Consider the following 12,048-nt stretch of genomic DNA (forward strand, 5'->3'; position numbering starts at 1 on the left):
ACAGGTGCTGCGATTGGACAATAGGTTTAAATAGCAATTAATACTATACAATATATCGGTAAGACCATGTCTTGTAGGGCTGGAAACTGAGGTTAAAGGTGTTCACAGAAAAATGGAGAAACCTTGATTTCAACTAGTGTGTTCGTGGTGTAGCATCCTGTGATTCTCCACAGGAAAAGCCTTTGATTGGCTATCTCGAGCCAATGGATTTGTATGCATCTAATATACCTGTTCCGCTGGGTTTCCCCAGATATGAGAGGCAGAAAATCTTACCACAGGCCCACATGTCTACTGGCTTGCCGTAGGGATCTTTCCTCAGCACCTCTGGAGACAGGTACCCTGGTGTCCCGGCAAAACCTGCAATAACACACACACAGAGACCAATATTAAACCTGACCCCCTCCTATATATTGAAGTCTTATAGAAGATTGTTGTCCAGTAAAAGGACAAACACTTCATGTTGCCGTGGAGAGCAGCAGTGGTCCAATAAAGTGACGTTTATGAGCCGAGGTTAAAGGAAAACATCCCTCTGTGGGTGGGAAGTTTGGCTCATGATCAGCAACACTCAGCCTACTTTGAAACAAAGTTCCAGTTGACTGGTGCTAAAGTCAGAATACAATGTGAGGCTGGAGCTGGGGGACCAGACCAATTATTTCTCTGTCCTTCAGGGAATAGGGAGAGAAATAGACCTGATATCCATCCAGTCCAAACTTGATATGAGAGCCAAGAGCAGTGGTACACCCAGTCCCTTTAGATATGTGTGAGGTAACAGGGGAGTTTCCTGGGCTCTGGCACATCTGTGAATCTTCATTTGATTTTGCCGTTAAAAGACAAAGAAACTTGGACAAAAATGTAACTGTTCTCTTTCAACTGTTGGAGCAAGTTTATGAATAATGTCAATGAAAGCACATACTTGACTTCAAAAGTTTAACCAGTTGATACATAAAACCAACTACAACATCCACTTCCAGACACTGAAGGGTGAACTTGTGCCTTTTAAGTAAAAAATCCTACAACTTCCGATGTCAATTACATATTTCATTAAACTGTGTTAAATATGTATATATGAATCCTAACATTTCTGCAGGTTCTGAAAAGAAAAATTGTCCGTACTCACCGAACCATGCCTGCTGTTCTCCCTGCACCTCGATGGCCAGGCCAAAGTCTGCCAGTTTAACTGCCGCTCCCTTCAACTTGCTGGCGAGGAGCAAGTTCTCCGGCTTGAAGTAAAAGTATGCGGGGGAAAACTTTCAGTACCTTGCTCTGACATAGTGATTCCATTATACAATTGAAATGACTGAGCTAAAGACTCAAAGACTTTCTAGTGTTTAAGTAAGTTTAAACACTGCAGGGAGGGTTATTATAGTTCACAGTGTAATAAGAATAAGGAATGATGTCATACACGGTGTCAGCGTTTAGCAGTTAGCACTAATGGCTAAGCTGGAGGCCAAGTGTAGCAGGTGTCAAGACGAACAGATACTGTGAGCGTCTAGAGGAGGGAGGTGAGACAGAGACGGACACCACTGACTCATGTTTAGCCTTATTACACTGCGGTTCAAGTCAGGGGCCACGGCTGACCTCAACCCAGCGGCACAGGTGGACGTCTGTCAACAAGACGTGAGCAGAGCTCAGTGTTGCTTGCACAACACTGAGCTCTGCTTGAATTTTGCAGTTATAATTTAGTATCCTTTTTTTGTTGTGATGCAAGTCCTATTAGTTGAATCTGCTGTGTTTATTATCTTAGTTAAACAACCACATTTCCTTCATTTGTCACTTTGAAAACTGTTTGAAAATATCATAGAAAGACTCGGGTACAAAAAGAGGATTTTTTGTAACTTCTAATCTCAGAAGTTTTGTATCTGAGAGGCACATCAGGTTGGATGGTGATTTTTTAGAACACGTCAATCAATCTGTCAATGCAAAGATTTGTTGGACTCAGGAAGTATAGAAACTGTCAAATGACTGCTTATGAAACCAGATGCAGAAATACATGTAGGTCTGAGTAGTTACACCCAGTTGCCTCTAACCGCCTCGACTGAACCTATCAGTCCTTTACTACAAGTAATTGGACAGGATCCCGCTCTAGTTACTCAGCCAATATGATCAAGAACTTGGATATCTTCAGGCCTCATATTTATATATGAGAGCATATTTATGTAATGTCTGAATGGAAATGCAAATATGTGACAGGATCAGAATGAATTATGGCTCATGAGGCTCTCCAACACTGTTGACACATCATCTTCACACTTCATAATTATCTTTGCTTTTCATTCCAGAAGGTATCATCCATGCCATTCACTGAAGAACAATGGAATTCCTTTGATAATTGAGAGCGTGTGTGTGTGTGTTTGTATGTGTGTGCGTATGTTGTGTTGTGTTGTGTTGTGTTTGTGTTTGCTCGAGCTGTTAGTAGAGCATAAGGGAATCCTGAGACGTGCAGTTCAGGAGGGCATGCTGGAGTCAGATGTTTGAGAAGGGGGAGGAGAGGTAGGGAGGGGGCAAAAAAGGGATGGAGGGAGGCGTTTGGGTAAATGCATTCATCAGCATCATGCAGTCATTGCAAACGCTCAACCCCAGTTTTCTTCACCACAGCCCACCTCAAAAACACCCAATCCCAGCCCTGGAAAACAACCATGTAACCTAGTAGAGAGGCAAAAAGGGTCAAATGAAGGACAATAGGGAAGTAGGTAAAGATACGTTTTAAATGTTGCCGTGTAAAGCACTGTGTTCCCTAGGCCCAGATCCCTAACTATAGCCCTAAACAGGCAACTTGGGTATAATATTTCATTCTGTAATTCTGGTCGAATTTTCAGTCAAAGTTATTTAAGGCTTTTACACAAAAGGGTTGAGACAGAAAAACAAGAGTCATCCCTTAGAAAGAACAGTCATTTCCTTCATCTTACTTTGAGTCACAGTTGGTACACTTCCACAGACTGAATATGTTTTGAATTCTTGTGCTTGAATCATCATGACAAAAGCATCTGTTTTTTGTTGATTCAAAATTAAATCGCCAGTCCTATATATAAAGATTTATTTTAAGAAGTCAACCCTGACTTCCAAATTACATTATGGCAAGAAACCTTCAGTGACTGAACTTTACATTTCTTTGTGCCGAGATAACAGATAAAACACACAACGTTCTCCCCTTTTAGATTCTGAGTTCAGAGACAATGGCACTTAAATTTGCTATTCTCATGACTTTAGCCTCCTAATGCTCCATCTAAATAACACCAGCTAGCAAGGCTCTTGGGAAATGTGGTATATTTGAGGTATGTGGTTGCTGTATCTGACTGCGAGAGATACTTGATTTCTAAGAAATGTAGTTAAAATAGTTTTAACTGGGGGCCACAACATACAGACGTTTACATTACATGGAAGTTTCTGGTGTTTCTTTGTTAAGCAACATTGAGTATATTACCAAATGAAATTAGGGTATAGATTGGAGATAAACACTACATGAGGTTCATCTCTTTGCAAATGAATTACCTCCGCCGAGAAATGTTTTCATTGCTGTTTGTTTGTCTTTTAGCAGGATTGCGCAAAAACTATTGAACTGATTTTGAAGAAGGGTTCTACCTCATGATCATACAGATGGTGCTATAGGGGTGGAATGTGCTAAGTCTGCTGCGACACCTGGACCTGGTGACATGTCGCTAAAGCCTTACGGTGTTCCAACAGCCTTTAAGTACCACCTTATGTGGCTTACAGGCCTCACACACATGGAAACACACATAAGGTCACAGCATGAACGGTAGGAGGACACACACAGACACGACTGGCTTTCTGTATGTGTGGTCAAGGTATAGTTAATATCAGATTGATCAGGATTTATGGGAATTTAATAGGTGTAATTGGATTCTGTCTAACACAGCAAGCTATATAGTAAAAAGATTTAGTGGCCATCTGAACCAGCCTGGGATTCCTCCTGTAGTCTGGAGGACTAATACTGATAATTATACTGCATTTGATGCCAAAATGTTGTACACAAACAAATGTTTTTTGTTGAAAGGGAATATGCTACATCATTAACAAATTACTGAGATTTTCTAGGGAGAAACTATGAGAAATTGAGGAAAAATAAGTGAGATTAGAAATGATGCTGAAAGGAGTAAAAGGTGAGACAAATGAAGCCGTCACTAGAGTTGAACTCCATGCAAAACTACACTGAGATTAGCCTTCCACAGGAAGCCAATGTTTTATTCCCCTCGTCGCCTACACAGATTGGAAGTGAACAGAAGGCGATGGTATGCCGCTGATACATTTGTGCATGTGTGTCCGGGCCCTTGAGCTTTCAGTGTCTTCAGAGGGGGATGCGAAATCTGTTAAATGTCCTCAAGTGATGTTGATTCCCAGCATTGGTTGGGTCTGAAGAATACACTGAAATGTGAAAAAAAAAATGGAGGGGAGCTAATCTCTGTAGCCTGCTCCTCATCTCTGCTGGCGGCTCCTGGATAAATGAACTGCTATAAGCATGAAATCTCCAGATCTCTGACCAAACTGACAAGAAAGGGCCAGGTTTTTGAGACAATATCTCAGGTTCAGTTGCATCGAATTTATTCCTTTATGGTTTGGAGTCCAACAAAATTAGATAGAAATGTAAAGCTAAAATGATGGAGTCTTCTTTCGAGTGGAGACTTCTCTGTGACACTGTCTTGGTGGACAACAGCAAGACAAATCCATGAATCCAGATGGTTTATATCAACTATGACGATTTACAAGGACTTAATAGAGACAGCTATGTATTGATTTCCTGTGTGCATGTTTGTGCATGTGTTTGTGAGACTTCTGTGATGGTCAAATCCATTATCTTTGAGATATGAGATCACACGAATGCACACACAGACAAAACACAAAGGGGCAAACAGTGCTTTCCCATAGTGCCTCTCTCTGCTTGTTTGTTTTTTGGTTATATTTGTTTTGTCTTTTGTGTTTCTGCAGCCAGCCTAGGCGGATGCCTGGCAACAGCCAATCAAATCGCAGCGAGAAGGCAGTCGGCGAATGCAAAGAGCAAGCTTATTATGGCTGATGGTAAACCAATCCTCAGACACACCCAGGTTCATTTGATTGGCAAATTAGCCTGAGCCTTGGGAACAGGCCGCAGTGTGAAAATCAGCATCAAACGAAACCGATGTGAACGTGATGTGTACTTGCGTTCAAACTTCAACAACATTCTGAGGCTTCCGCCATATAGGTGCAGAATTCACCACATACCTCACTGTGCTATGGGTGACAATGGAAGCTGTATTTCAAACAGAGTTGAAGAACCTTTTCTACTTTTTATTTTCTACAACGTCCTTCGTGGGCCATACTAAACTACTGTAAACACACTAACATCTTTACTGGCATGGTCTGAACTGCCTCTGCTATCATAGCTGATGTTAAGCCATGTAATGTCTTGTTTTAATGAAAAACCTTGCTCAAAGCCAAACCTGAAATGCATGGTTGACAGTCATTCCTGTCCGTGATCGCACACAAATGATTAAGTAATCTGTATTGTTTTTTTTTTTATCACATTCCAGAGAGAATTAATTTTGTCTTGCCGTGTCCTTAAGTGTTTTTTAGTATTCTGTCTAATGTCATTAATCTGCCTGTGAATGTTCTGCAAGACAACCGACAATGAGAAACCCTTTGTCTAGTTTCCGCAGCAGCAATGCGATTCCTTCACTTCCTCTCCTTGTGAAGGAGGTTTCAGCTTCTTGAAAGATGCTTGTTGGGGACAAACTCCATTAAAGAGCTTCAACTTCATCCAAGAACATTTGTAACTCTGTGATGACATGCAACAGCTACACCCTGACCTGAGAGGAAAGAACCACCGTGAAGGACATGTTATTCTGATGTTTTATGTCGTCTTCTTATATTAAAGAAAAAGTAACTGCTGTCATGCTATTCACATTGAATGGGGCGATATCATGCGTTGCCAAACGCTCTGGTTCCCTTGCATTGTGTCACGGTAGAAATTGAGCCCTGCTCAACTTTTCATGTGGCAGTGGAGGCCGAGGCCAATCAAATTCTGTTGAGGCAAACATTCAACCAAGGCGCTAGTCAGTCAAGGAAAAAGAGGCAGCTGAAGCAGTAGGCTGACGCAGTGGGTTTTTCTTGTGGTTCTGGATTTTACTTTCATGTACTTCTCTTTAGAACCAAGCATCAAGCACGCCAACCATCAGGCATTAACGCAACGCATACGTGCAAGTTCAGTGCAATGCACTAAAAGAAAGTGAATTCCTGGATCCTCCTGTTTATCTGGATCAGCACACAAATTAAGGGTTTGGGTCACGCCCCTCCTCTCTACAAAATTTTGTGGACATAAGTTCAATTGAGCAGTTTTTGATTAATCCTGCTCATAGACTGAGAAATGGATATGAAAACATAAATATCTGTTTGCTAAATATCTATACTTCTAATCATAAATTGTTAACCCATGTCTCAGAGTTAGGTTCAGCAGGTAAAAATGAAATAAAGCATTGACATAGAAACGTCAGTGTGGAGAAGGAAGTTCAAAAAAAGGAGAATTGTTGGGATGTGGGGCAATAGGAGTCCTGAGCTTGTTATTTTTTGTGTGTGTGTACTTACCTTAAGGTCGCGGTGGACCACTCCCATCTGGTGGCAGTGGAGCACAGCCTCTAGGATCTGCTGAATGCAATGACTGCATGCAAACACCAGGGGGCCATGGGTTAGTGACAAGCTACCACTCACTGGCTGTGGCTGTGAGCTCGCTTTGACACTCGGGGAGCTGCTGGCCGTGTTCGTGTGACGGTTGGGGGATTGTACACCAATGTGTCAACTGACCCACCCAGAGGCTATAATGATGGGCAATTTTGGTAAAATTGATCATTTACTCAATAGTACTCCACAAGTTTTGTTCTTTCTGTGTTTGTGTGTGTGTGTGTGTGTGTGTGTGTGTGTGTGTGTGTGTGTTGCCCCTGTGACAGATGCTGGAAAGAAAAACATGGCTGTAATTATGCCGTCATCTGCTACTCTAGAAACACGGCCAATTCGCTGCCCAAGTCCCAAAACAGAAGTGGTGTTAGCTCCTGGCCAATCAGAGAGGCCAGAGTCAGACACTGAGAGACTGAGTCGGGAGGTAAGTGTTCAAATCTGAAACAGGCTGGATTCACAGCATCGTGAGTCACAAACTAGATGCTACTCAAATCACCTCCACAAACTTTATTTGGCTGAACTGAACAGACGAGGAAAGTCTGGAGTAATTTGGTCGAATGAAACCTTCATAAGTCATGAAGACTGCTTTGAAGATCGAAGGGTCCATAACAAAGTGAGTAAGGGGACCATGATCATTTCGTCAAAAGTCAAGAATCAACTTTCTTGGCTACGAATACCAAAGTATTCAAGTGGCTAAAATGTTTGCCGGTGGAGGTGCTGTGAGTTAAAGAACTGATCGTTTTAATCCCTCAACATTATTTAAATTGATATCAAAATACATATCAAAGAAATGTTATGTCAAACTCTCTGGAGTCAGAATTTAGAGTTCAAATCGTAATAAGCTAAAGATCATCTCTGAAGGGTCTCAATAAGCCCCCCCGGTCTCTGGCTCCCCCTTCCCACTCAGGTCTCAGCCGCTCAGTGGCGGGTTCACAGCATGATTTTGGACAGATGCTACATGCACTTTGTGCCCTGGCATACAGGAGAGGCAGGCCATGATGAGATCTCCCAGCCCCCTCCTCCAGCATGACACGACCCAGCGCCTCCTCTCCGCCCAGCCTGCCCACAATGCTCTGCAGTAAGTGGCTATCTAAACACTCATGTCAGATGGTGGTGTGTGAGGGTGTCTGGCGGTGGAGAGGGGGGTGGGTGTGGTTTTTGCAGGAGGCGGCACACTGCGAAAGGTTAACCAGTCGACTGATCAGGCAGTGGAGGAGCAATGCGAGGCGCCACAGGTGGGCAGGCCTGTGTCTTTTTGGCGTTACTGTGGTCACTTACTAACCTTTAGGTCCCTGTGCACTATGCCATTTACGTGGCAATGATTTACACTTTCTAGAATCTGCTGTATGCAGTGACTGTGGAGGAGAGAGAGACCAGGCCAGAAGCAAAAAGGAGAGGAAGAGGGAGAACAGGTAAATGTCAGGAAACAGGCAGACAGAACACACCACAACACATCCAGTTTAAACACTTAATATAAAGAGGAAGAGTTTTAAATGAACAGTTCAGCAATTTTGGCAAATACGATTATTGACATGTTTGTGTAAGTTCATTACAGCTCTGGAGACATGCAGATGTTAGCCTAGCTTAGCATAAAGAATGGAAGCAGATGGAAACTGCTAGCCTGGCTCTGTCACAGCCTCCAATTGCCTTAGTTCCCAACTTGCCAAGATGACCTCACATAACCTACTTCCAGTGCTAAATCAATCATTTTAAAATGGTTTAGTTACAGTTGACAATAAGAACAGCTTTTTATTGCTAAGGCAAAGTCAAAGTTCACATTTAACATATTAATTGTTAATATTTTGGTTGAATACTCAGCTTAAATGTAAGTGCAAAACTCTTTGACACATTAACATAAAGATCACATGGTAAATAAAACCTAACCTATGGTTCTTAGGAACAGCAAAATACTCATGAGGTTGGGATTCAGTCCGGTAAGTACCGGCATTGTAGGAGCCTAACTCTAGTTTAAAGCACAAACTGTCATTACTGTAGAACTAGTTGAACAATCAACATTTATCCGTGTTCTTCAGCTGCGTTAACAAGGAAGAACAGAGCTAGGGTAGCTGTTTCCCTGTTTCCAGTATTCATGCTAAGCTAGGCTAAGAATCCATACTTCACCACGCAGACATGCGATTGATGAACTTCACACAACAAAGCACCTTGTTGAACTGTTCCTTTAAGGACATTTAACACTGAGAAATATATATATATATATATAAAAAGGTAACATGCAGGTTCTTTTTTATCAATAAAGCTCTTACAGATGTCAACATTAAAACATAATTTACTACTAAATAACTACTAAATAGACAAGTTCTGTACAAATTCTGAAAAATACACTGCAAAATAGAACCCAGAACTTTGATGATATACAAGTAGTTCTTAATTTGAAAAAAAATCTACTGCGCTGCTTAATCAACTCAAAGACAAACTTCAACCCAGCTGGATGAAAACACACTGAAAAGTACTTTGGGATGAAGCTGCTTTTCTTGACAAAAATCCAGTTCCATTTTTGAGTGGATTTTCAATAAACTGGAGAGAAGGTGACACTGGGAAAGTAGCTCTCTGACCAGAGGACAACTTTAGGTAGAACAGGAAATGTGGAGGAGGAGTTTAAGGCATGAAATGCATATCAAGATGTGACTCGTAATGAAAAGTGGTGGTGTTCTTGTGTATGTATATATTCATAGACACATTGATATGTAGGTTGTCCCAATTTCTGGATTAACTGTATCGACCTTGATATGCCTTCATGGCGCCAAAAAAGCTTTAACGTTACATTTATAGATTAACACCACAGGGCATCACACTGACCTGGCATCGGCTTCGCTGTAGTACTCCCTGGCAACGATGTCTTCAAACAACTCACCGCCGGTAACTCTGGAGGAAGAACAACCACAGTGAGGGAAAAATACTGAATGAGAGAGTTATAAAGGAAAACAAATGAATTACAGTGAAAAAAAAAGCAAAAAGGTTTGAGAATGTTACAGAATAAAAGAAAAACTTAATGCTTTTGAGGCTTAATATAAACTAACTACAAAAACATACATGCATTTACCACAAGTCTACAGCACTTGTCTAAATAACACAACCTGGAATGTGTGTGACAGAATGGAAGGGAGGTAATGATGCAATAACAACTCTATGCTATGATATGGTTAGATGCTCCCTATACACTGAGGAGCTTAGCATACACAAAAAGACGTGTTTAAGAGAGAGAGAATGGTCAAAGTCACTTCTCCAAAAACACTAATGTGGGCTGACGTAAAAACTCGCAGTCTCAATGGTGTCAGACACAAAAAATGTCTGAATGGCAGCTGTAAACTGACCTTCATCTGGTACTCGGTGGAGTTTTCCCGTTTGAGCAGCATGATTTCTAAAGTGGGTCAGTGGAGCAGTTTCCCCAAAAATAAAAATAAATTGAAGGATATTTTTCCATGGGCTGTGGAAAACACCGTCAGGTAGAGTCTTCAGTGGTTTCCATAGAAAAGTCTGGTGCAAATTTTAATGACTTTGGTATTGGGACAAATTCAGTTCTAAAAGGGAGCCTGCCCCTGTGGTATTGTTGGCATGCATTCAACAGTGACCCAAACCTGATAGAATATTTTCCTTTGGTCCAGTGTGTTTTCATCATCAGTGGATTTAGTAACTATTAAACAAATTAATTTTCTTTTAAGGGGGAAAAGAAGAGGTGTTTTGGCGTTGACCTTAGCAGTTAACATCCGATATTCTATTTTATGGCCCCTAGTAACATTGTTTCCGAGAAGTTTGAAGCAGTTTCCTTATTAGTTGCCAGATTAGTAAATTTGATTAGTAAACAACAGCTGACAATATGCAGGAGAGGTGGAGGAATGAAGGAGATGGCGAGTCATGGACATTTGAGGGAAGGGAAGAAGATGAAATTAAGTGATGGAGAAAAGCAACTATATACAATAGTGTGTTTCATATTTCAGTTATATATCGACAGCAGGAAATGAGACGGACAGCTCATGTTTTATACATCATAGAAACAACAGAATTTGGAGGAAACCAAGTTCATGTTCACTTTCAAATTGAAATGTGTCACAGTTGGGATGGATCAATTTCATATTTCTCAGATCTAAATCTCTGCTCATCAGTGATCTGATAACTGACCATAAGATGGAATTTGTCACAGCAATTACCAATAGAGTCGTGTTCGAGAGGTTTTTTCCAATTACTGAGGGAGTTTTTCAAGTGCCTTGAGAATGTATGTTTTGATTTGGCAATACACGAATAAACTTGTATTGAAAATTCGATCAGAATTAAATACAGAGTGAATCAATCACATTCACTTGGAGGCCAACAATCTCTCACGCTCTCTCCTTATTCTGCTTTCAAAAACAAAAACAAAATTAATGAATCACCTCATCATGTACTCTCATAAGATAGTTGCACATGTTTGTTTGGCATGTATTAAACCATGGAAAGTGTCATGTGACTGTCTTAAATAGCTCACCGAAATGTTTTAATTCCCTCATTATCTAAGTGAACTATCCCTTTAAAGCTGCAAAAGAAAAAACGTGCACTTACAAGTCAAAGATCAGATAGTGGAATCCTTCCTCTGATATGCTTTCATGGAGACGCACTGTGAGAGAGGAGGAGAGAAAGGAAAGTTAGCGTGTTATGTAAAATACTGCTCCACTGACCTAGGTTAGCTGCCAAACCAGCAGCAAGAGGCAGCTGTGTGAATGACGAACTCTTCAATGAACCACAAACTGAGCACTGAGCACAAGGGTGCCTACTCAGTGTCAAGTGGGGTTAAGAGTCTTGGACATCTCCAGTGGATAGAGCATTTTTTCTGGATGAAGTGTTTGTTGTTATTACAGACAAATTCTTTGTGTATTTTGATGCAGAAAGAATGATTTGCAGATATTCTGCCATTTTTTTATTCTATAGATTTTTGGCTTTTTTATTTTTAAATCAAGCTTTTTTATTTATGACAGATATTTGAGCAAAAACTTAGATGCTAAGTGACATTTTAAATTATTCCAAAAAGGGACTGTTATAGGCACATATAAAAGTTAAAATTGTACAAATGTACTGTGTCTGCTGAGAGGGGTTTCTGAATGGATGGAACAACTCCCATCACCTCTTGAATCTTTAGAGTTAGATTCAATTGCGAGACAAGAGCCGATACCATGGGCAGATTACCTGAGAGAGTCCTTACGTCATTCCCCCAAAGGCCTTTTGGCAAAGATGTGTCTGGTGCAGTGTTATTATAGAGGGACACTTTAAACACCATTCCTCTTACTGTCACAGAGAAGTGCAGGTCCTCCAACCAAACCACATAACACAGACACACACTCTGCATCCATAAAAGCTCTAATGTCTAATCCAGTCTAACAGATACCGACAGCAAGTTTA

General features: G+C 41.0%; 1 protein-coding gene across 14 annotated transcripts in view; it reads right to left on the reverse strand.

Moving 5' to 3' along the window:
- LOC133949946 (calcium/calmodulin-dependent protein kinase type II delta chain) overlaps window positions 1–12,048 on the reverse strand; it is an 84,005-nt gene that overhangs the window by 21,762 nt on the left and 50,195 nt on the right. For 7 of the 14 annotated variants that reach the window (XM_062384049.1, XM_062384057.1, XM_062384051.1 and 4 more), the window contains exons 4-8: window positions 11,215–11,269; window positions 9,478–9,543; window positions 6,574–6,646; window positions 1,118–1,220; window positions 274–357 (exon numbers count right to left, since the gene is read on the reverse strand). In XM_062384049.1, the coding sequence (XP_062240033.1) occupies window positions 274–357; window positions 1,118–1,220; window positions 6,574–6,646; window positions 9,478–9,543; window positions 11,215–11,269 (381 nt within the window). Of the gene's footprint in view, window positions 1–273; window positions 358–1,117; window positions 1,221–6,573; window positions 6,647–7,942; window positions 8,016–9,477; window positions 9,544–11,214; window positions 11,270–12,048 lie in introns of all 14 variants that reach the window. The other 7 variants (XM_062384056.1, XM_062384050.1, XM_062384054.1 and 4 more) reach the window with 1 other exon arrangement.

Source organism: Platichthys flesus, chromosome 24, assembly GCF_949316205.1.
Source record: "Platichthys flesus chromosome 24, fPlaFle2.1, whole genome shotgun sequence".
In the NCBI taxonomy this organism is placed as follows: Eukaryota; Metazoa; Chordata; class Actinopteri; order Pleuronectiformes; family Pleuronectidae; genus Platichthys; species Platichthys flesus.